The 25,720-nt window shown below is 45.3% G+C and overlaps 1 protein-coding gene across 1 annotated transcript in view; it reads left to right on the top strand.

Moving 5' to 3' along the window:
- The window catches only part of ppp4r2a (protein phosphatase 4, regulatory subunit 2a), a 92,424-nt gene that overhangs the window by 23,899 nt on the left and 42,805 nt on the right, over nt 1–25,720 (top strand). The window contains exon 3 of the mRNA XM_072472231.1: nt 13,536–13,706. Within this exon, the coding sequence (XP_072328332.1) occupies nt 13,536–13,706 (171 nt within the window). The remainder of the gene's footprint in view (nt 1–13,535; nt 13,707–25,720) is intronic.

Genomic DNA, 25,720 nt, shown 5'->3' with positions numbered 1-25,720 from the left:
TTCCTAAAACAAAAAGTGGGAATCAATATCTTTTGACTATAATGGATGGGTCTACTAGGTTTCCAGAGGCCATTCCAGTACGTAATGTTACAGCTAAAAAGATTGTGGAGGAGTTACTTAAATTCTTTACTAGATAGGGACTACCTACAGAAATACAATCGGATCAAGGAGGATAGCTTAAGAATAAAACAATTTAAATCAACTGCGTACTATCCAGAATCGCAGGGAGCGTTAGAAAGGTGGCATCAGACATGAAAGACAATGTTGAGGGCTTATTGTCATGATTATCCAGAGGATTGTGATAAAGGAATTCCATTCGTACTGTTTGCAATTAGGGATGCACCTAATGAGTCAACCAAATTCAGTCCTTTTGAACTAATTTTTGGTCATGAGGTAAGAGGACCACTTAAATTGATTTAGGAAAAGTTGGTGAGTGAGAAATTGGAAATTACATTATTGGATTACGTGTCAAATTTTAGGGAACGATTAAATAGAGCAGATGAATTGGCTTGACAACATTTAAAAGTTGCACAAAATGTGATGAAACCGGTAGTGGACAAGAAATCCCAAGTTAGTAGTTTTGCCAGTGGAGATAAAGTTTTAGTATTGTTACCAGTGGTAAGTGAACCTTTAAAAGCAAGGTTTTGTGGACCGTATCAGATTGAAAGGAAATTAAGTGAGGTGAATTATGTGGTAAAAACACCAGATAGAAGGAAGACTCACCGAGTGTGTCATGTGAATATGCTTAAAAGGTACTTTGTAAGGGAAGGTGAGAAAAAGAAGGTTTTAATGATTCTAACTCCGTGACGAACCAAATCCAGATGACTGAATTTGGCATACCTCAAATTAAATTGGAAAACGAGGATGTTCTTTAAAATTCGGATAAATTGTTGAGTTACCTTCCAGAGGAAAAACAAACTGACCTGAGAGTTATTGGTATCACGTGGGGAAGTTTGTGGAGATAAATTGGGAAGTACTAAAATGGCTATACAGAATCACAGAATTTACACAGAATTTACAGTGCAGAAGGAGGCCATTCGGTCCATCGAGTGCACTGGCTCTTGGAAAGAGCACCTTACCCAAGCTCACACCTCCACCCTGTCCCCATAACCCAGTAACCCCACCCAACACGAAGGGCAATTTATCATGGCCAATCCACCTAACCTGCACATCTTTGGACTGTGGGAGGAAACCGGAGCACCCGGAGGAAACTCACGCACACACTGGGTGAACGTGCAGACTTCGCACAGACAGTGACCCAAGTCGGGAATCCAACCTGGGACCCTGGAGCTGTGAAGCAATTGTGCTATAACCACTATGCTACCATGCAGCCCATGATGTAGATGTGGGAAAGGCTGTTCCATACAGACTTAACCCTTTAAAATTGGCACAGATTAACAAAGAGATTGAGAGTATGCTTAAAAATTGCCTAATTGAAGTGGGTTGCAGCCAGTGGAGCTCACCCATAGTGATGATACCTAAACCAGATGGTAACCAACGGTTGTGTGTGGACTATAGAACGATTAATGCAGTTACAAGAACGGACTCTTATCCTATCCCACGTTTGGAGGATTGCATTGAGAAAGTGGGACAATCCGCTTTTATTTCTAAACTGGATTTACTTAAAGGTTACTGGCAGGTACCTTTATCTGAAAGGGCGAAGGAGATTTCAGCTTTTGTGACTCCAGATGGTATATACCAATTCAAAGTTATGCCATTTGGCATGAAAAACGCCCCAGCCACATTTCAATGGTTAAGTAACAAAGTTGTTTCAGGATTACCCAATTGTGCGGCATACATCGACGATCTGGTAATTTTCAGCCAGATATGGACAGAACATTTAAAACATCTGATGGAGTTCTTCGATCGACTTCAGGAGGCAGGTTTGGTGATAAGTCTAGCCAAAAGTGAATTTGGAAAAGCCCAAGTCACTTTCCTTGGCCATACAATTGGTCAGGCTCGAATGGTCCCACGGGATGTGAAAAGGAAAGTTATTGGGGAGTTTCTGATACCCTCGACACGACGGGAAATAATACGATTTCTTGGTGTGAGTGGATTTTACCGGAAATTTGTACCGAATTTAGCAGTGTGGTCACTCCACTGATGGACGTGCTCAGGAAACGTAACAAATTCCAGTGGACAGCGGAGTGTCAACAGGCATTTGACGGCCTGAAGGCTGTGTTAACCACTGCTCCTTTGTTAGCCATCCCAAATTATACGAAACCATTCAAAGTGGTGGTTGATGCGGGTGTAGGTGCGGTGTTTCTACAAGACGACGATGAAGGGTAGAGCGGCCTATTGGTTATTTTTCAAAGAAATTGAATTCTCACCAGAAAAAGTATTCCACGATTGTTAAGGAGACTTTCAGTTTGGTGCTGGCTTTGCAACATTTTCACGTTTATGTGACCAGCAATCCGTCTGACACCGTTATATATACTGATCATAATCCGTTGACGTTTTTGGAGCGATTCCAGAATAACAATGCAAGGCTGTTTCGCAGGAGTTCATTGTTACAACCATTTCATTTAAAAAATAGTACATGTGGCAGGACGAGAAAACGTGATAGCCGATGCTTTGTCACGAATATGATGAATGGAAGCAGTTTCTGTTGGAGGAAGAAGAACCAAAAAAAAAAAATGGACTATATTATTATATCTGTTTGCGTGTGTTTTTTGAAACGAAAAAGTATATTTACTGTGTGGATTTGTCAAAGGATAGTGAAAAGATGAAAAATGAAACCATCTTGAAGTTGATAGTTTGTTTATTTTTTCTTGGGAGGAGGTGAGAGTACCTTTAAGAAATGTACCTTTAAGAAATGGGTGTTTAAGAAATGTACCTTTAAGAAATGGGTGTTTATCAGTGATGTCAGAGTGTGGGTGGAGCTGGGCTGTCTGTCAGATTTTTACTTTCGTTTTAGGCTGTTTGCTGTAGGGTGTGTTTTAGTTTCATTTTCAGTGTTGGAGCTGAAGCCAGACAGCAGTGTACTGTTGATCTCTCTGCCATGAAAATACTATCTCTTGATCATTTGGTGAATTCAGAATTATAAATGTTCTCAGTCGTGAATGTAAACCTAATGTGCTTCTGTTAAAAGGTGTTTCTTTTGTCTTCTGGATGTTGTTTGGGAAGTTACTAAGGATTACTTAGTGTTGTATTCTTTGGGGGTTGTATTTGAACTGATGGTTTCTAAGTTGCTCACTCTGTTTTAAAAAGGCTAACTTGAGTTCATAGAATAAACACTGTTTTGCTTTTAAAAAATACTTTTCCATTTCTGCTGTACCACACCTGTCGAGTGGGCAGTGTGCTCCCCATACCACAATCTATTAAAAGTTGTGGGTCAGGTGAACTCCATGATACACTTTGGGGTTCTCTAAACCCTGGCCCATAACAGGCCTCACAAAGCATGTCTACCTAAGAGCTTTTGGGTGTACAGGTGTCTGCACATCCTCCCCGTGTGTGCGTGGGTTTCCTCCGGGTGCTCCGGTTTCCCCTCACAATCCAAAGATGTGCAGGTTAGGTGGATTGGCCATGATAAATTGCCCTTAGTGTCCAAAATTGCCCTTAGTGTTGGGTGGGGTTGGGTGAGGTTACTGGGTTATGGGGATAGGGTGGAGGTGTTGACCTTGGGTAGGGTGCTCTTTCCAAGAACCGGTGCAGACTCGATGGGCCGAATGGCCTCCTTCTGCACTGTAAATTCTATGTAAAAAAAAAAAAAGAGCAAGAATAGATTGTTGTGATCCCTGTCAAGAGGTATCTCGTCAGCAGGAAATTTGATTTTTTTTTAAAGAGTGAAATTTGAAACTCTGCATTTATGGGTGCAGATGTTCATTACTTTGATGTGCATAATATGGTGGCTGGAGTCTAGATAGCATTTGTTTTCTTAAAAATACACCCTGTTGACATTTGGTATTGAAATTTGTCCAAAAACGTGGATCAGGAGTTTGAAGAGCTCGATCCTCAACTAACTTTTACCTCTTTCTGATGAGATAATTGAATGTTTTAATTCTGAAATGAATCACAGCAAAAGAAGCATTAATCTCTCAACTGTTGAAGTTTTAACAAGTGCAAAATGCTAAGATTGAGAGATGAGTTCAAATGGTGTAAATATCGCACTGTAAAATAGTAAAGACCAGAAAATGCAACACCTGTAGAGAGCTAATGATTCAGGTTCATGACCATTCACCAGAATAGTAAAATGGTCATCCATGACTGATAGAGACTTGTGTTTTTGTTCCATTCCAAGTCCAAGTGAAAATTAGGTACGAGAAACCATTAGACACAAAGACTTTTGGACGAAGGTATGTGACATATAAGCAGACTTGTATGTGACATATAAGCAAGATGTTGTTGTTCAATTTGAGCAAGTACCTTGGGGAAGAGGACTAATTTTAGTATTCTGCAGCAGGAAAAACAGTTTCCCAAGATCTCTGTTTCAAAAGGACTGCGGTCTAAAACTGTGGTTCTCAAACCTTTTCGTTTGCGGACCACTTGGGTGGGGTAAAAGACCGCACAGATCACCAACTGGTCCTACCCATCCACTTTTGCCTACCACTGCAAGTAAACCTATCAGAATTAATGAAAATTATAGCCATTTTGCCTCTTTTTTAATACTGAATATAATAAATTGATATAAATTTTATTATTCAATGTTAACTAATCCATTCATGCCAGAAACAAAAGTTCAGACATTTTCTTATATCTAAGATGTTTCCCAGATAAATTCCCCTTCAATGGGAAAATTTACTTTGAATGCAATACGATTGTTTGTACATCCTTGTTGGTGCCAAGCATTGTTGCTTGTTGCACAATCTGCTATGTCGTGTATTTATTGCAGCACCGCGTAAGGCATGCTCAACTGCTGGCAGCTATGGTTGTACTAACGGCATTGGCATCTGCCCAACAGCGTGGTGGTGAAGGGGAGGGATTTTGCAATATACTACATGCTGTAAACTGAAAGCTTAACTTGGGAATGTGTTTATATTGTGTAGATTAGTAGTTTTATAACCTTCGTGTAAGGGTTGTAACTGTTCATTGAATCATAGAATTTACAGTGCAGATGGGGGCCATTTGGCCCATCCAAGTCTGCAGCGGCACTTGGAAAGAGCACACGACTTAAACCCATGCCTCCACCCTAACCCAGTGACCCCACCTAATGTTTTGGACACGGGGCAATTTAGCATGGCCAATCCACCTAACCTGCCGATCTTTGGAACAATTCCTCAAGAACTACCCAAAGGGGATCAGTGCTGAGAAATATAGAACATAATGACAAATGGGCAGCAGACTGATGACATCAGGGATTCCATCAGGGTGTAAGCCAGTGGTTTCAAGTAAACTAGAGCTCTGGGTTGAATGCTAAGATTTGGAATATTTTGAGTTTAGATTTTCTTTGCATTGGGCCCAGAACTGAGTTGCAAGAACACGATAATCACAATGAGAAAATTCAGTCATCTCAATGCAAAACCTTCTTTAAACATGACAAAATTCTCCCCTTTTGGGCACAAAATCCATTGTTCTTTAAGCTTCTATCGAGTGCCACACCCTTGTGCCTTCTGAAGGCCGGTTGGTAGGTTTTTGAGCATTCTGGTGGGGTTTCTGTGGCCCATTAATTATATATCCAGAATGTGGTTCCTTTCCCAAAGACATTCAGTTCAGTAGTAGGATCCTGCCACCAAAATAACCTGGTACTTTGGTTCATATAGGGTCTGAGATATGATATAATCTAAGGAAAACCTTAAATGCAAATATTTAGTTCTCGGTGCTGCTATTACACCTGCACCATAACCTCGTGGTTGAATTTAGGGGCATTTTAATGTTCCATCCCACCTCGGAATTTCCCTAGCACAATATCTCGGTTTTCCTACTGTTTACTTGTAGTGGGTTCGGGATATTGGATAGCCTCCATCCTATTTTTGATCAAGTAACAGACTCCGTTCCTAAACTGGACAAGTCCAACTTTTGTTTAACCCTTTCACATAATATCAATGATGTGTCTTGGTCTATAGAGCTTTAAAGGATGCAAATTCTCTTACTGTAGTTTATCTTTTAAGTTAGCAGTTTTTCAGTTTATTTTTCATGTAATCAGTTACTTTTCGGTCTTTTCTTAGGATCCCAACATCAACATGCATTGGCATACAATAATTGCTTTGCCTCTTCACCTGAAGTGTAATTCCTACAGTTCCTACAGCTGGATAATTAGTTAGTCTGACCTTGCAATTCGGACAGTTTACTTGGACATGACTGCTGTAGGAAATTGAAAGGACTGGCCATATTTTCCTTTCACTTGACATTTCTTTTAACATGGATGTTATGATAGAACTTGGAATTGCCTATAGAAACACTTAGCTTCAGCATTTGTTGCCAACCATTTGGAACAAACAGTCCATGTTAGCATGGTCTTAAGAATTAATTGTACCTCTCATTTTGGGATATTTTGCAAATTTTGGCATCACTTCCTCTGGGCCTATATTTTCAATCATTGGTGGAATAAACCCCACCCAAACACACTTAACTCCCAAGATTGTTCCATTCCTTCTGAGTAAAATCTTGTTATTTATCTACTGAAGTTGCTGGGTCTGTATTGTGAGCTATTGCCATGCAGATTGTGCTTTGTTTTTTCGTAATCAAATCTTATTTTCCATTTGTGTTCTTGACAAGAATGGAATCCCTCAACTGTGTGTCTAGAAATACCACTTAATTACAAAAATGTGGAAGCCATAAGTGTTGCAATCCCCCAAGAGGCAGATTACAAAAGAGATTCAAATTTTTAGTGACCAACGTAAAGGATTCGCACAGCAAGATTTCAAATTTTGAAACATTTACAGCACCAAACTAAAATCAACATTGACTAAACATTACTTATGAGGCAACTAACTCTAAATTGCAGAAAAATATCCTTTATTAGCATTTTAACATACTTGAAAACCTCATGCTGCATTTCTACGTCACTGCACACTCCGCAATCTTTGCAAAACATTGTCCAGATTTACTCCCAGCTTCGAATGGGCTTGCTTCACCCTGTTTCACTGAGTCGTAACATTCAGTGACTGTCAAAGGTCCTTTTCCTCAGAGAAAAATCCCAACCTGGCCTCCAGCACGATGGCTCACCATGATTCCTTCCCTCAGCCATGCCAGGATAGACCTTCCAGTGGTCTTAGATTTCCATAGGTTTCACCTCTTTGTTAGAATCTTTTCACTTGCCTTCTGTCTGGGAGCTAGTGGCACAAATAGCCTTTTTCCTTTTGCTGAATGCAGCTGCTCCCTGCCCCTCTCTCCAGAATACACACTCTTTATACCCCCTGTCTCTACCCAGAGCTTTTGTGAAATCTACACAAAGCAGGAAGAATTTTTCTTTGTTCAAGTGTCAAATATGGCACTTGGGTTTCAGTAAGTGATTACCTTGGCCTGCTATCCCCATGGTAAACTTTATCTGATCAGTCGCTGAGCAAAGCCCAATACAACTTCACACCATCCCCCTTTTAGTTTAAATTAAAATAGACAAGTGGCAAACATAACTATTTTATAAAACCTTGCATTCATAACACTGTCTTTAAATTTTGTTCAGAATTAAGATAGGGCTCATCTCGGCAGAGGCAATTGAAAGACTCATACAGTTTTGGAATGGAGCAGCAGGATAATTGTAGAAGCAGGCAGTCTAGTTCTGTTTTGCTGCTAATTCGGCCTTTGGAGCTTGTCAGCATCAAGCGGCAGGAATCTGGTTATTTGAAATAAATAAAATCCACCAGAGGAGTGGGCTTTGTTTGAAATTGATTAAATCTGTTATTGTAAACCAGCTGCAGAAACCATTTTGAAGACTACAGCAATGTGTTGCAGAAGAACTGTAATGATGAATTCAAATGCTGAATCCAGTGAAACTGTATTGATTTGATTGTTTCCCCCTGTAGAAAGCTATTTTGAAAAAAACTATTCTGTGTCTCTTTCTTGAATGAAAATACATCTGTGTTTTGTGTCATGAACCTATTGCCATGGCAGACTGACATTTATCAAGGAGTTAGGGAGGTGCTTCGACCAAGCTTGCTTTCCTTCCAAATGGCAGACTTCTACTCCCAGTAGCACTGTGCAACAGGCCAGAAATAACCTGGAACAGCAAGGCAGCTTTAATTAACTGGAACCTTGCAAAACACTAATTTGCAGACTTCAGCTGTGCCAGTGCCATATAATTTTACAGCGCAGATTATGCTGCTATTTTTCATGTACTTATTTCTTGGCAGCGGTTTGACAGCTGCATGGATTATATTTCATGAGTTAAAAAAGTTACAAATTTATAGTTTTGAATTTCTATGGAAGAGTTGTTATGCTGGATGAATGCTGAGCGTTTTTTGTTTTATATTGAAACTACACCATCTTGTAACTGAACTGGTGAAGTTGCATTAAAGTGATCTCATTCTGGGATTGTGCAGCAGAATGAACTTTGGAGTAGAGAGCAACTGCTGCAGGCTTAGTGGCATAAAAACTTTTGCCCGTCTTTTTATCCTGTTAACACATGGGCAGTTGGTCAAGCTAATATCCCCAGCAATTGGATCACCTTTGTTAGCATCTGTTATCTTTGTGGGTAATCACGTGTAATGGGTATGCTTCAGAATCTGTGCTAACTTGAAACTCCTATTTGTTGGCAGAAGCTTTCATAATGAGTTCCCAGTTCTTGCTCAAACAGCCCAGTTGAGATATAAAACTGGGCTACTCTGATTTTATTTGACCCTGTGACTGTGATGGGAGAACCCAACAATTAACGTGAAGAGCCATACAAGTGCAGTTTAAGATGCGACTTTGTATCGCATCTTTTACAGTTCAAATCTTAGCATTATGAAATCTGACCTAATTACATGCAACATTTTATTAGGAATTGCAGCCACTTGCTTAATAAAAACAGCTCTTAATCCATGATCTTACCTCCCTAGTGTACACAAATGTAGATTTGGATACAACAGGGCCAGAGGGCTGGCATAATTGGACATAATGGGAAGCAAGGTAATTGTCCCCATTTTAAAGCCAAACCATCTGCCCTCTGCTCCTGGTTTCTGACAAACGAGTGTCCAAAAACCATGGTCTCCTGGAGGTGATAAATGGGATGTTGTGCATCATTAATCCATGCTTCTATCGGCCCTCAAGTGGAGACTAGCTTCTGTCCCAGGAGAAAGATAAATGGTATTGGCTGAATCCAGGAGACACTTTTTCTTTGCAGGTGGGTACGGTCCACTGGAAAGGAGTGGATGGGGTTCGGGCCTTGGGGAAGGCCAGGTGGGGTGGGGGGAGGTCCTGGCCTTGGGAAAGGCCAGGTGGGGTGGGGGGAGGTCCTGGCCTTGGGAAAGGAGTAAGGGGAGGTTCGGGCCTTGGAGAGAGATACAAGTGTGTTTGTGTGTGGGAGGATGTGAGTGTAACTGAGAGGGGTGAGTGAGAGATGTGCATGTGATCGAGAAAGAGACATGAGTGTGAAGGAGAGAGGGATGTGTGTGTCCCATATTAGAATCAGCTTTCCAGCATCAATCCTCCCATTAAAAATGACAAAGGGTAAGACTTGTATATTTTCAAATCATTACCAGATTAATATATGCACAGATATAGCTCGATAAGATTTTTTTATGCTTGATTTCTGTGTTCATGCCTATTTCACAACAAAACAAAGGGCACTGGCATTATGAAAATGCTTGGGGCACCCAAATGCATTTTGGTGATCACATTCTGCGGCTTAAAGTTTGGGAAACTCTGCCCTATGCTATGAAGAGAAAAGTGGTAGGAACAGTTGCAGTACAATGGTCAATTGCTACTGTGTTACTATTTGCAGAAGGGTGTAATTACAACATAGTAAATCTCTGTAAACAGAATTATCAGTGTGACCATAGGAGGTTCCCAGCATCAATCTTCAGCCAATACGGTTCACTCCACGTGATATGAAGAAACAACTGAAAGCACTGGATACTGCAAAAGCTATGAGCTCTGACGATATTCCGGCGATACGACTGAACAATAGTACTGCCTTGACATTAAGGCAGCATTTGACCGAGAAATCAGGAGCCCTAGCAAAACTTGAGTCAATGGAAATCTCCGCTGGTTGGAGTTGTACCAGCAGAAGATGGGTGTGGTGGTTGGAGGTCAATCATCTCAGTTCCAGGGCATCACTGTAGGAGTTCCTCAGGGTAGTGTCCTGGGCCCAACCATCTTCAGCTGCCTCATTTAAAAAATTTAAGAGTACCCAATTTGTTTAACCCACTGCGCTACCATGCTGCCCCTTCAGCTGCCTCATTAATGACCTCCCTTCCATCATAAGGTCAGAAGTGGGATGTTCGTACATGATTGTACAATGTTCATCATTCGCGGCGACTCAGTTCAGGTTTAAATGCAGCAAGACCTGGACAATATCCAGGCTTGAAGTGACAAGTAACATTCGTGCCACACATGTACCAGGTAATGACCATCTCCTACAAAACAGAGTCTGACTATCGCCTCATGACATTCAAAGGCATTAACTAAGCTGAATACCCCACTATTAACCAACTATTACCATATTAATACTGTGACTGCCAGGGCAGGTCAAAGGCTAGTAATCCTATGAAAATAACTTACTGCCTGTCCACCATCTACAAGGCACAACCGGGAGTGTAGTGGAATACTCTGCAGTTGCCTGGATGAGTGCAGCTCCAACAATACTCAAGAAGCTCGACACCATCCAGAATAAAGTAGCCTGCTTGATTGCTACCCCCTCCACGAGCATTCAATCCCTTCAGCACTGACAAAGAGTGGCAGCAGTGTGTACCATCTACAAGGTGCACTGCAGTAACTCTCCAAGGTTCTTTAGGCAGCATCTTCCAAACCCACGACCACTACCATCTAGAAGTACAAGAGCAGCAGATACTTGGGTTCCCCTCCAAGTCACTCATCACCTCGACTTGGAAATATTTCGCCATTCCTTCACTGTCGCTGGGTCAAAATCCTGGAACTCCATCCCTAACAGCACAGTGGATGTACCTAATCCTCAGCGACTGCAGCAGTTCAAGAAGGCAGCTCTGAAGGGTGACTAGGGATAGGCAATACATTCTGACCTAGCCAGCAACATCCACATCCCGTTAATTCGTTTTTAAAATGGGAGGAAGGATGCTAAACGTCGAGCAAAGCAAAGAAAATCAATTTGAGAAATATTGTGAATGCCGACGAGATCTTTTAATGTAGATTGATGTCAGGTTACTTGGAAAATAAATTGCACTGGTTGTTTGCTGTTTCTCAGACTACCTTTTAAAAGTACCAATTTAAATAAAAACTATTAGGTTTGAGTTCAAACATTTAAGTTGGATTGATGTGTGCAGAACTGAGAATTCCAGAGGAATTTTTGGGTTTGATTTTTACTGTTTTTGTGTGCGGCTTGCAGACTACATCTAATGGGAATTGTTTTTTTTTTAGGATGAGCATTTATTGCCCAGCCCTAATTGCCCTTGAGAAAGTGAAGATGGACTATCATTTTCAACTGCTACAGTCCATGTGGGGAAGTTGCTCCCACAGTGCTGTTAGGGAAGGAGTTCAAGGATTTTGACTCTACAACGATGAAGCAATGCTGATGTGTTTTTAATCAGGATGGCGTGGACTTGGAGGGGAACTTGCAGATGCATCTGCTCCCCCCTCGTCTATCCAAGCAGTGGAGGCCATGTGATTGAGAGGCGGTGTCTGAGAAACCATAGTGAGTTGATGCAGTGCATCTCATCAATGGTGCACGCGATAGCTGCACCAATATACCGCTGGTGAATGTGATGCCAGTTGAGTGAGCTACTTTATCCTGGATGGTGTCCGGCTTCTTGAGTGTTGTTGAAGCTGCACCCAGGCTAGTGAATTGAATTCCATCACTGAATATTCAATCTCTGACCCCCCTCTTGCAGCCATAGTATTTAATGGCTGGTTTATTTACATTGCTGGCCAATGATGACCAGAATGAGGATGGTGGAGAATTTAGTAATGGTAAAGCCATTGGATGTCAAGAGGAGATGATTAGATTATCCCATTGGAGATGGTCGTTGCCTGGCACTTGCGTGGTGAAAATGTTACCTGCCACTTATTTGCCCACACCTGAATGTTGTCCAGTTTTTTTGTTGCTTGTGTGCATGAGGTACATCATTATTTGATGAATTGCCAATGAAATTGAGCACCATGGGCAAACATCCTAACTTCTGATCTTAGGATAGTGGAAAGTCATTGATGAAGCAGCTGTAAATGGTGGGGCTGAGGATTTCTGAGTCCGAAAAGAGTAGCTAAAGAGCTGCAGCAGTCTTTTGTGCTAGCGATGACTCCAGCCAGTGGAGAGTTTTCCACCCAATTCCTATTTGCTTCAGTTGTACTAGTCCTCCTTGATGTTCCATTCAGTCAAATATTAGCTTGATTCTTGATGCTGTTTTTCTGAACTCCTCATTGAAGCTGGCTGATTCCGGATATGCCAGACCATGAGGTTACTGATTGTGGTGAAAACTAGTTCTACTTTTGCTCATAATTACCTCATGGGTCCACAGTTCTAAACTACTTGATCTGTCCTAATCTATCCCACCGAACATGGTAGTAATGCCACACAATATGATGAACTATGTCCTCCATGTAAAGGTGGGACTTAATTTCTACAAGGTGACCTTGCCAAACCTGTTGTGCACAGATGCGTCTGTGACGAGCAGATGAATGAAAACAAGGAGAGGTCAAGTAGGTTTCACCTTTATGTTGGTCCTCTCATCACTTGTAAAAGGCCCAGTCTGGTGGCTTTGCCCTTCCGTTTTCGGTGATCTCAGTCACTAACAGTGCTACCGAGCTCCTGGTGATGGATGTTGAAGTCTTCTACATTCTGTGCCCTTGCTAGTGCTTCTTTCAAGTGATGTTTAACACAGAGAGGTCATAATCCACAGGAAGTTTCATTATGTCATGGGACTTGATGTGGTCCAGATCGATTTTGAAAAATCCACGGGCCATTGGTGGGTCACATACCCAGGCATGGCAAAGGGCCACTGGCTGGAAGTTTTGATTCTGTGCCTGTGACTATATCGGACAAGTTCCAGCACAAATCGACAGGTGTTGGAATAATTTTGCATAGTTACCGTGGCTGTGTTGGGTGGCCTGTCAGGTTTTAAGTTTTCCCTGGTGATATAACTGAGTCGCTTGCAAGGTTATTTCAGTGGATTGTTGAGGGTCAACCATGTTGTGGGTCTGGAGTCACACCTAGGTCAGACTGCATAAGGGTGGCAGATTTCCTTATGTAAAAAAAAAAGTGTATCAGATGGGACATTTATGACAATCCAGGTGTTTCATGCTCACAGATGGCTTTCCATTCCACATTTATTTACTGAACTGAATTTAAGTTTCCTCACCTACTGTGGTGAGGTTTGAACTCCAATCATTAGTCCAGGCCTCCGGATTACTAGTCTAGTAACATAAGCCCTGTGCCATCGTAGTCTTCGAGAGTATGTCTGAAGGTTCTCTAGTCTGATTTAAGATAAATTATTCTTAATCTAGCCCATATGTTTTTTGTACATTAATTTATCCCTGGGTTGTAATTTCAGGATTCCTTGGTCACAATTTAAAAGCTACTTTGTATTCAAATTGGAAAAAGTCATGGATGACTTCAGAACCTCAGCCCCTGAACCCAGAGCTCCACCCAATCCAAATGTGGAATATGTTCCTTATGAAGAAATGAAGAACCGAATTCTTAAAATCGTTAATGGGTTTACGGGGTAAGTTGATCACTTTGGCATTTTTTAAAAATCCAGTATTCATATTGCACTAAACTGTAGAAACAAATAAAAGCTGTAGAAGTACTTGCTTGCGAGTCAGATATGCGACCAATTTGGTTGTTTCAAAAATACTATTATTTCTAATTCATTTACATAATTAATTTCTGCAGCTCAATTAATTATTTTCAACATTTTTTCAATTGTGTAATTACTTATATTGAAAAAGCTCAGTGCTACTTTAAAATTTACTGCATCTTTTTATTTTGTTGTACGTCCAAAGAACGGAATGGGGAAGGTAATCCATTTTTAGGCCATAAAATGCACGTCAAGTTTTGCTGAACAGCTACTTGCTGTTGAAAAGATCCAACGATTATCCTTTTATTGGATCACTGCACACTATTGGTTCACAACACCACTCTAACTTCAGATACTTTCAGCAGCAGCTCAGCAGAGTTGAAAACAGCTTTGCCTGTGTAAATGGTGCATCTGTTTTCCATTTGCTGCAATTCTTTCCCTACTACAATAACACTTTTTTTGTCTTTTGTCAAATCAGAAACTACTAGAAATTAGCAGCTGGCATTATGAGGAAAGACTTGAGTTACTGGATCAGAAAACATTGAGAAGGTTTGAGGGTTTTCAAATTATCAATGGTTTTCACAGGGTCGGTAAGGAGAGACTTTGTTGTAGTTGGTGCCAAGGAGTTTAAATTAATAGCTGTGTGAGGAGAGAGGTTGTAGATGGAGCTTTTGGTGCATGAAATGCTTTGTCAAAGGGAAATAGTTGAGGCACAAACTGTAAATCTTAAGAGAAAAATAGGTAAATATTTGAAACGGGAAGATAAAGATCTATGGGGAAAATGGTTTTTTTGGATCAATTTTGGAATGCCGTTGCAAGAGCTAAGTGCATGCAAAGGGCTTCTTTGAGGTAAAGCTCGTATGTTCTTTGAAACATTTGACTGTTCGAAAGGTGAAGTGAAGTTCAAAATGTTAACATTTGAAGTAAGAGACCAGACCCAAGTTGTTTGCTGGACAGGCCAGGTTGTTTGAGACATTAGTAAGAATAGAAGCAATGCTTTGGACTGTGGGGAATGTGCTTTGAAAACAAAGTACTTTGTGAACTGGGTGCTAAGTCTGGAATTTGGTGCAAGTGAGATCTCTCTGGTAAGTATTTCTCAAGCTGTAATTTAGTTGTAATGGATAGAATCTGATTTAGAACTTAAACTGCAAGTTGGCTATGTTGCCTCGTTAACAATAACAATCGACTGTGGCCTATTTAAGTGTTAATTACTGTAACCGGAAGTTGGATGAGAGTCACGATCTCACTGTATAAAGTAGGCAGTATTTAAGACCGACACTGGGGAAGCACGAGTGCTGTGGGAGCAAAGCGCGAAGTTGGGAATTTGGTACAAGTGAAAATTTGATGCAGAAAGAGGAGGTGTTGCTTTTTGTTTTGTTTCCCTCAACTAGCTGGTGAGTGTTATTTTATTTCCAAGCTAGGAGACTGCAACTTGCTGTAACTGTGATCAAATAAATTATTGTGGTCTGATTGGCAGGGCAGGTGGTGTTCCATGATTGCAACATATGAGAGTGGACAGCATTGCAGTCCTGGGCAACCATACCTGCAGCAGGTATCTGCAGATTTGATGCTGGAATAGTAATCCAGAGACCCAGGGTATTGCTCTGGGAACTTGGGTTCAAATCCCACCATGTCAAATGGTGAAATTTGAGCCATTGTTGAATATATTTCAGGCTAAAATGGACAGATATTTGGGCGCTCAGAATAAAGAGATATGGGGAGTGGGAAGGAAAGTGGAGTGATCAGCTTTGAACATGTCGACTCGTGCAGACGGCGCGAGAGGCCACATTGTCTACTCCTGCTTCTATTATGTTATTAACTGATTTGTACTTGATTGGGCGGCACGGTGTCACAATGATTAGCACTGTTGCTTCATAGTGCCAGGGACTGTGGTTCGATTACTGGCTTGGGTCACTGCCTGTGCGGGGTCTGCACGTTCTCCCTGTGACTGCGTGAGTTTTCTTCAGGGGCTCCGGCTTCCTCCCATAAGTCCGGAAAGACATGATTTTAGGTGAATTCTCCCTCTGTGTACCCGAACAGGCGCCGTAGTGTGGCGACTAGGGGATTGTCACAGTAATTTCATTGCAGTGTTAATGTAAGCCTACTTGTGACAATAAAGATTATATTATTAAACCATTCAATGGTCTCGCATGTGGACACCTCATCAGTTATTCCAAACAATTATTTGTTCCATTGTGTCCTTAATCTTCATTGGCTGATGGCTGTCATTTAGACCTTTGGTCTGACAAATACACCAGATATTTATTCTCTAGTTCTGTTTGGAGTTTTGAGACCGTGCACTTCGCTGATCTTGTACTATCCACTATTCGCCGTACAGGTTCACAACATTATTTTATCCAGAAGTCTTTTCAGTTGTTATGCTGCTCAAGGAAAACATTCAAGAAAGAATGAATCGGATGTCCAAAGGTTCACCTGATCCATACGCAGCTCTGCCAAAAATTTTATAAAACTGGCTACCACATTCAAGATGTGAGCTCTCCATGAAACAGTAACTGCTGGGCTCACGGTAGAGGATCATCCATTAGTGTGAGAGCATTAAAAAGGAAAGAAGTAATGTTAAACTTGTCTTGGAGCTTACTTAGAAAACATTTGGCATATTGTACACTGTTCTGGCTGTCATTATGAAAATGATGTGGAGGCACTGCATAAGATGCAAAAAGGATTTCTAAGGATGTTATGGTTTCGTCTGGAAAAAGGAAGGTGTGGAAGGCCGTGGAGTAACCTAACAGAGGTCATCAAAATTCTGGACGATATTGATAGAGCAGATGTCGCCAGGAAATCAAATGGGAAGTTAAGAATCTTCTTTACCTGAGATGAGTGACAACGTGGCGTCCACTGTCAGGAGGAGTAGTGAAAATGTCGAGATCACTGTTACGAGGATGTGGAGCTCACTGTCACAAGGAGTAGTGTCGCTGTCAGGGTGTGCTGAGAAGGTGGAGCTCGCTGTCACGGTGTGGGGAGAAGGTGGAGCTCGCTGTCGTAGGGTGTAGTGAGAACGTGGAGCTCACTGTCACGGTGCAGTGAGAAGGGGGAGTTCGTTGTCACGTTGTAGTGAGCAGATTGAGCTCGCTGTCACAGGGTGGAGTGAGAAGGTGGAGTTCGCTGTCACAGGGTGGAGTGAGAAGGTGGAGCTCGCTGTCACAGGGTGGAGTGAGAAGGTGGAGCACGCTGTCACGGTGTGGGGAGAAGGTGGAGTTTGCTGTCACAGGGTGGAGTGAGAAGGTGGAGCTCGCTGTCACAGGGTGGAGTGAGAAGGTGGAGCTCGCTGTCACAGGGTGGAGTGAGAAGGTGGAGCTTGCGGTCACAGGGTGGAGTGAGAAGGTGAAGCTTGCAGTCACGGTGTGGGGAGAAGGTGGAGATTGCTGTCACGGTGTGGGGAGAAGGTGGAGCTCGCTGTCACAGGGTGGAATGAGAAGGTGGTATTGGCTGTCACAGTGCAGTGAGAAGGTGGAGCTCGCTGTCACGGGGTGCAGCGAGAAGGTGGAGCTCGCTGTTTTGGGTGTAGTGATAAGGTGGAGTTTGCTGTCACGGTGGAGTGAGCAGATGGAGCTCGCTGTCACAGGTTGGAGTGAGAAGGTGGAGCACGCTGTCACGGTGGAGTGAGAAGGTGGAGTTCGCTGTCACGGTGGAATGTGAAGGCGGAGCTCGCTGTCACAGGGTGGAGTGAGAAGGTGGAGTTTGCTGTCACGGTACAGTAAGAAGGTGGAGCTCGCAGTCACGGTGCAGCGAGAAGGGGGAGCTCGCTGCCACGGTGTAGTGAGAAGGTGGAGCTCGCTGTCACAGGGTGTAGTGAGAAGGTGGAGATCACTGTCACGGTGCAGCGAGAAGGTGGAGCTCGCTGTCACAGGGTGGAGTGAGAAGGTGGAGCTCGCTGTCACAGGGTGGAGTGAGAAGGTGGAGCTCGCTGTCACAGGGTGGAGTGAGAAGGTGGAGCTTGCTGTCACAGGGTGGAGTGAGAAGGTGGAGCTTGCTGTCACGGTGGAGTGAGAAGGTGGAGCTTGCTGTCACGGTGGAGTGAGAAAGTGGAGCTTGCTGTCACAGGGTGTAGTGAGAAGGTGGAGCTCACTGTCACAGGGTGCAGCGAGAAGGTGGAGTTCGCTGTCACGGTGTGGGGAGAATGTGGAGCTTGCTGTCACGGTGGAGTGAGAAGGTGGAGCTTGCTGTCACGGTGGAGTGAGAAGGTGGAGCTTGCTGTCACGGTGGGGTGAGAAGGTGGAGTTCGCTGTCACGGTGGAGTGGGAAAGTGGAGCTCGCTGTCACGGTGTGGGGAGAAGGTGGAGCTCGCTGTCACAGGGTGGAATGAGAATGTGGAGTTCGCTGTCACGGTGGAGTGAGATGGTCGAGTTCGCTGTCGGTGTGGTGAGAAGGTGGAGCTCGCTGTCACGGTGTGGGGAGAAGGTGGAGCTCGCTGTCGCAGGGTGGAGTGAGAAGGTGGAGCTCGCTGTCACGGTGTGGGGAGAAGGTGGAGCTCGCTGTCGCAGGGTGGAGTGAGAAGGTGGCGTTCACTGTCACAGGGTGGAGTGAGAAGGTGGAGCTCGCTGACACGGTGTGGGGAGAAGGTGGAGCTCGCAGTCACAGGGTGGAGTGAGAAGGTGGAGCTCGCTGACACGGTGGAATGAAAAGGTGGAGCTCGCTGTCACGGTGTGGGGAGAAGGTGCAGTTCGCTGTCACGGTGTGGGGAGCAGGTGGAGTTCGCTGTCACAGGGTGGAGTGAGAAGGTGGAGCTCGCTCTCACAGGGTGGAGTGAGAACGTGGAGCTCGCTGTTACGGTGTGGGGAGAAGGTTGAGTTCGCTGTCACGGTGTGGGGAGAAGGTGGAGCTCGCTGTCACGGTGCAGTGAGAAGGTGGAGCTCGCAGTCACAGGGTTGAGTGAGAAGATGGAGCTCGCTGTCACGGTGTGGGGAGAAGGTGGAGTTTGCTGTCACAGGGTGCAGTGAGTAGGTGGAGCTCGCTGTCACGGTGCAGTGAGAAGGAGGAGTTCGCTGTCACAGGGTGGAGTGAGAAGGTGGAGCTCGCTGTCACAGGGTGGAGTGAGAAGGTGGAGCTTGCTGTCACAGGGTGGAGTGAGAAGGTGGAGCTCGCTGTCACGGTGGAGTGAGAAGGTGGAGCTCGCAGTCACGGTGGAGTGAGAAGGTGGAGCTCGCTGTCACGGTGTGGGGAGAAGGTGCAGTTCGCTGTCACGGTTGGGGAGAAGGTGGAACTTGCTGTCACGGCGTGGAGTGAGAACGTGGAGCTCGCTGTCACGGTGTGGGGAGAAGGTGGAGCTCGCTGTCACAGGGTGGAGTGAGAACGTGGAGTTCGCTGTCACGGTGAGGGGAGAAGGTGGAGCTCACTGTCACAGGGTAAAGTGAGAAGGTGGAGCTCGCTGTCACAGGGTGGTGCAAGAAGGTGGAGTTCGCTGTCAGAGGTGGAGTGAGAAGGTGGAGTTCGCTGTCATAGGTGGAGTGAGAAGGTGGAGTTCGCTGTCATAGGGTGGAGGGAGAAGGTGGAGTTCGCTGTCATAGGGTGTAGTGAGAAGGTGGAGTTCGCTGTCACGGTGGAGTGAGAAGGTGGAGTTTGCTGTCATAGGGTGTAGTGAGAAGGTGGAGTTCGCTGTCACGGTGGAGTGAGAAGGTGGAGTTTGCTGTCATAGAGTGTAGTGAGAAGGTGGAGTTTGCTGTCATAGGGTGTAGTGAGAAGGTGGAGCTCGCTGTCACAGGGTGTAGTGAGAAGGTGGAGCTCGATGTCATAGGGTGTAGTGAGAAGGTGGAGCTCGCTGTCACAGGGTGGAGTGAGAAGGTGGAGTTCGCTGTCACGGTGGAGTGAGAAGGTGGGGTTCGCTGTCACGGTGTGGGGAGAAGGTGGGGCTCGCTGTCGCAGGGTGCAGTGAGAAGGTGCAGTTCGCTGTCACGGTGTGGGGAGAAGGTGGAGTTCGCTGTCACGGTGTGGGGAGAAGGTGGGGCTCGCTGTCGCAGGGTGCAGTGAGAAGGTGGAGCTCGCTGTCACGGTGTAGTGAGAAGGTGGAGCTCGCTGTCACAAGGTGGAGTGAGAAGGTGCAGTTCGCTGTCACGGTGTGGGGAGAAGGTGGAGTTCGCTGTCACGGTGTGGGGAGAAGGTGGAGCTCGCTATCACAGGGTGCAGTGAGAAGGTGGAGCTCGCTATCACAGGGTGGAGTGAGAAGGTGGAGCTTGCTGTCACAGGGTGGAGTGAGAAGGTGGAGGTTGTTGTCATGGTGGAGTGAGAAGGTGGAGCTCGCTGTCACGGTGGAGTGAGATGGTAGAGCTCGCTGTCACGGTGTGGGGAGAAGGTGGAGCTCACAGTCACAGGGTGGAGTGAGAAGGTGGATTTCGCTGTCACGGTGGAGTGAGAAGGTGGAGCTCGCTGTCACAGGGTGGAGTGAGAAGGTGGATTTCGCTGTCACGGTGGAGTGAGAAGGTGGAGTTCGCTGTCACAGGGTGGGGTGAGAAGGTGGAGTTCGCTGTCACGGTGGAGTGAGAAGGTGGAGTTCGCTGTCACAGGGTGGAGTGAGAAGGTGGAGTTCGCTGTCACGGTGGAGTGAGAAGGTGGAGTTCGCTGTCACAGGGTGGAGTGAGAAGGTGGAGTTCGCTGTCACAGTGTAGTGAGAAGGTGGAGTTCGCTGTCACGGTGCAGTGAGAAGGTGGAGTTCGCTGTCACGGTGGAGTGAGAAGGTGGAGTTTGCTCTCACAGGGTGGAGTGAGAAGGTGGAGTTCGCTGTCAGAGGTGGAGTGAGAAGGTGGAGTTCGCTGTCACAGGGTGGAGTGAGAAGGTGGAGTTCGCTGTCACAGGGTGGAGTGAGAAGGTGGAGTTCGCTGTCACAGGGTGGAGTGAGAAGGTGGAGTTCGCTGTCACAGGGTGGAGTGAGAAGGTGGAGTTCGCTGTCACAGGGTGGAGTGAGAAGGTGGAGTTCGCTGTCACAGGGTGGAGTGAGAAGGTGGAGTTCGTTGTCATAGGATGTAGTGAGAAGGTGGAGCTCGCTGTCACAGGGTGGAGTGAGAAGGTGGAGTTGGCTGTCACAGGGTGGAGTGAGAAGGTGGAGCTCGCTGTCACAGGGTGGAGTGAGAAGGTGGAGTTCGCTGTCACGGTGGAGTGAGAAGGTGGAGTTCGCTGTCATAGGGTGTAGTGAGAAGGTGGAGTTTGCTGTCACGGTGCAGTGAGAAGGTGGAGTTCGCTGTCACGGTGGGGTGAGAAGGTGGATTTCGCTGTCACGGTGGGGTGAGAAGGTGGAGTTCGCTGTCACGGTGCAGTGAGAAGGTGGAGTTCGCTGTCACGGTGGAGTGAGAAGGTGGAGTTCGCTGTCACGGTGTGGGGAGAAGGTGGAGTTCGCTGTCACGGTGGAGTGAGAAGGTGGAGTTCGCTGTCACGGTGCAGTGAGAAGGTGGAGTTCGCTGTCACGGTGGGGTGAGAAGGTGGAGTTCGTTGTCACGGTGTAGTGAGAAGGTGGAGTTCGCTGTCACATGGTGTAGTGAGAAGGTGGAGTTTGCTGTCACGGTGTAGTGAGAAGGTGGAGCTCTATCACAGGGTGGAGTGAGAAGGTGGAGTTCGCTGTCATAGGGTGGAGTGAGAAGGTGGAGTTGGCTGTCACAGGGTGGAGTGAGAAGGTGGAGCTCTGTCACAGGGTGGAGTGGGAAGGTGGAGTTCGCTGTCATAGGGTGTAGTGAGAAGGTGGAGTTTGCTGTCACGGTGCAGTGAGAAGGTGGAGTTCGCTGTCACGGTGGGGTGAGAAGGTGGAGTTCGCTGTCACGGTGGAGTGAGAAGGTGGAGTTCGCTGTCATAGGGTGTAGTGAGAAGGTGGAGTTCGCTGTCACGGTGGAGTGAGAAGGTGGAGTTCGTTGTCACGGTGGAGTGAGAAGGTGGAGTTCGCTGTCACGGTGGAGTGAGAAGGTGGAGTTCGCTGTCACGGTGGGGTGAGAAGGTGGAGTTCGCTGTCACGGTGGAGTGAGAAGGTGGAGTTCGCTGTCACGGTGGGGTGAGAAGGTGGAGTTCGTTGTCACGGTGGAGTGAGAAGGTGGAGTTCGCTGTCACGGTGGAGTGAGAAGGTGGAGTTCGCTGTCACGGTGGGGTGAGAAGGTGGAGTTCGCTGTCACGGTGGAGTGAGAAGGTGGAGTTCGCTGTCACGGTGGGGTGAGAAGGTGGAGTTCGCTGTCACGGTGGAGTGAGAAGGTGGAGTTCGCTGTCACAGGGTGGAGTGAGAAGGTGGGGCTTAAATTCCTCATTGGTCAAACATGCAAAATGCGACTACTTTCTCTTCCTCTTTTTCTGTTTGCATCTCGTTTTTCCTCACCTCTAACAGATATTGTATGAATTTATTTGGCCCAGGAAGGCCTTATCACTACATGAATAGATTCTTGCACTCCCCCGGTTCTATGAGAGATGTGGAATCTTGCCAGAGAGTGCTGTGCCTGTCATCTCTGCTCCTTTATTTCAACGGTATTATGTGGAAGGGCCTCTGTCAGCTCTGGCCAATTGACTCTGAGCTGTCTTCTGAGTTCCCGTGAACGAGCCATATTTAACCTCTACGATTGCAGCTGGATGCTGCCTCTTGCCTTCCCCTGTGTGTCCCCTCACTATATCACCATGACTGTAGCCTTTCTGAGCAGTTTGTCTGGAACCCCGTTTGGTCTCTGCTGTTCTCACTACATGAAAAGACTTAGAAAAACAGACTTCCAAGTTCTGTCACTTGCTGTCGTGACATATCCTCACTGAACTTGGGTCATATATGTCTTTACGGTTTCTGATTTTGCTTCTGCACAACAGCTGTTTATCGTTCAGCTGTTCACACATCTCGACGTGTCTTGTTTCATGTCCCATTAGTCCTGTCTGGATCTCCACCACCACATCTAGTTATTTAACTTTCCTATCATCCACTTGATCACGGACCTTCTCTTTTGTTCTTTTTCTACCCTCTCCCTTTCACTTGCTTAAAACCTATTACATTTCTCACTTTTCCCTGTTCTAATAAAAGGTCATTGACCTGAAAAGTTAACACACTCATTCCCTCCACAGATACTGCCTGGCCTAGTTTTCTGTAATTCCTGATCTATGCCCTTTGGTAATAGTGTATGCCAAACAGGTGTAAGATTTCACTGTCATGACGAAATAGCTAGTATCCTGTGATTCCTGCCATCCCATTGACTCACTACATTCACCCACCATGTATCAACTTGTCCATTCCTGCATTCGCCAGGTAACGAACCATCTCATTGTTTCCAAAGTCATTCCATTTCTAAATGACGAGTAAAGCTTACCTTGCAATCTTTTTGTCTGCACTTAGCATACATGATTTAATTATCTTCAGCCGTTACAATTCTGTTTGACTCCCCTGATCCAGGCTTACTTTATACAGGCTGAGCAGCTGGCTCACCAAACGGTTCATCTGTGGAATGGGGTGAAGCATTTGGTCTCCCACCATGAAACAGCTCCACTATGCTTCTGAGATCATAAGTTGCTTGATATGTTTACCCAGTTGCTTTCTAACCAAGTACCTCAATTCTCTGCAATTATTTCCAGAACCCTGTTCTTTTACATTAGGTGGCTAATTCCTTTTGGAACCTGTTTAAATCTCCATTTTGTTTTTTGATGAACGCTTCCCTCCACCTGCTTTAATATTTCTCTGCACTGAACACCATTTTCCTTAATTAACATACACTTAGAATTTACAGTGCAGGAGGAAGCCATTCGGCACATCGAAACTGCACTGGCTCTTGGAAAGAGCACCCTACCCAAACTCAACACCTCCACCCTATCCCCATAACCCAGTAACCCCACCCAACACTAAGGGCAATTTTGGCCACTAAGGGCAAATTACCATGGCCAATCCACCTAACCTGCACATCTTTGGACTGTGGGAGGAAACCGGAGCACCCGGAGGAAACCCACGCACATACTGGGAGGATGTGCAGACTCCGCACAGACAGTGACCCAAGCCGGAATCGAACCTGGGACCCTGGAGCTGTGAAGCAATTGTGCTATCCACAATGCTACCGTGCTGCCCTTAAGAACAAATAAATCTATACTTTATTAGCTGATTATTTGAAGGCCTGAGTTGACTTGTCGTGGTGATCTTTTTAAAACATAAGGGAAAGTTCTGTAAACTCACTTTGTGGATTCGGTGATGCTGTTGTCCATTTCTCTGCCAGTTCCAGTCTAACATTGCTTATTCTCCTCCTCAGTCTCTTTTTGGCATTGCTGCTCTGGCATTGATTTCAAATTTATACTCTTCTCTCCCTACTTCTATTGCTCTTCCTTGTTGTCACAAGAACTTCAATTAAAACTTGATGTTTTCCAAAAGCAGTCAAACAAATCAATTTTTATCTCTTGACGTTGTCAACATTTAAAAATCACATTGCCCAACCAGGGGGCGGCATTGTAGCACAGTGGTTAGCACTGTGGCTTCACCGCTCCAGGGTCCCAGGTTCGATTCCCGGCTTGGGTCACTGTCTGTCGGAGTCTGCACGTTCTCCCCATGCCTGCGTGGGTTTCCTCCAGGTGCTCTGGTTTTCTCCCATACTTCAAAGATGTGCAGGTTAGGTGGATTGGCCATTCTAAATTGCCCTTAGTGTCCAAAAAGAGTAGGTGGGTTTACTGGGTTATGTGGATTGGGTGGAAGTGTGGGGATAGGTAGGGTGTTCTTTGCAAGGGCCGGTGCAGACTCGATGGGCTGAATGGCCCCCTGCCTGTAAATTCTATGATTCTGTTTTAAACTTCCAACACTTTTAAGTTGAGAGCTGGTCACCTATGTCAATCAGTATCCCAGGTAGCTGCCACTGGAGCCTCCGGTGCTCAGTGCTGTCGCTTTTTCAGCAGCACTTAATATTGGACATTTAGGGGCAGCATGGTGGTGCAGTGGTTAGCACTGCTGCCTCACTGCACCGAGGTCCTGGCCATGGGTCACTGTCCGTCTGTAGTTTGCACATTCTCCCCATGTCTGTGTGGGTCTTGCCCCCACAACCCAAGGATGGCAGGGTAGGTGGATTGGCCATGCTAAATTGCCCCTTGAAAAAAAAATTGGGTATTTAAATTTTTCATGCAAAATACTCAGCAATTCAATTTGATTTTGTCTTTCCCAATTTAGGTTGTTTGGAAACAATAAAGGGAGGAGTGTCGCTCATTTGGCTGGACAGCTGGTTTGTGCTGCAGAGCGAGGCCAACAGCGGGGATTATTCATGAAGGCCTGCCTTTTTAACCTTGCCCCTCACGTGAGGTGTGGTGATCTGACAGTCAAATCACCACCAGTCAGCTTTCCTGTCAAAGGGGAAAGCAGTCTGTGGTCATCTGGGTGCATATCTCTATTTCATTGCTCCCTCTTCTGTTCATGAGTGAGATTGCAGCTGCAGTGGAATCTTGTTTGCAATCTTAATATGGCTAATCCCTTCTTGGTTTGGCATTATTAGGATTAGATATGTTGGTTTTGGGTCTCCTTGGGTCAAGAGTGGGTAAATAGTTGAGAATTTCCACTGCTGATTGCACTTCAAAAAATATGACTGAAAATGTGTGAGCTCTGTTTTGGTAGTCTCTGTTCAAATGGCCCCCTACTATTCACTGTCCAAGGCTACATGCAAAGGGTATTATTTAGACATGGTGCAGAAGTATTGTTACTTCCTGTGAAATCATATTGTGATGCACTTTTTACCGTCTTTGTGAAAGGACAAAATCAGAAAGTGTGCTGTTTGATTTGTGAGTTGATTGGACGTTGAAAGAACTTGGTGTTTGTGCAATATCATAGAATTTACAGTGCAGAAGGAGGCCATTCGGCCCAGCGAGTCTGCACCGGCTCTTGGAAAGAGCACCCTACCCAAGGTCAACATCTAGAATTTACAGTGCAGAAGGAGGCCATTCGGCCCAGCGAGTCCGCACCGGCTCTTGGAAAGAGCACCCTACCAAAGGTCCACACCTCCACCCTATCCCCGTAACCCCACCCA

The sequence above is a fragment of the Scyliorhinus torazame genome, chromosome 13 (assembly GCF_047496885.1).
Source record: "Scyliorhinus torazame isolate Kashiwa2021f chromosome 13, sScyTor2.1, whole genome shotgun sequence".
Lineage (NCBI taxonomy): Eukaryota > Metazoa > Chordata > Chondrichthyes > Carcharhiniformes > Scyliorhinidae > Scyliorhinus > Scyliorhinus torazame.
Note: the sequence above shows the minus strand (reverse complement) of the source record. Positions and strands in the feature narration are given on the sequence as shown.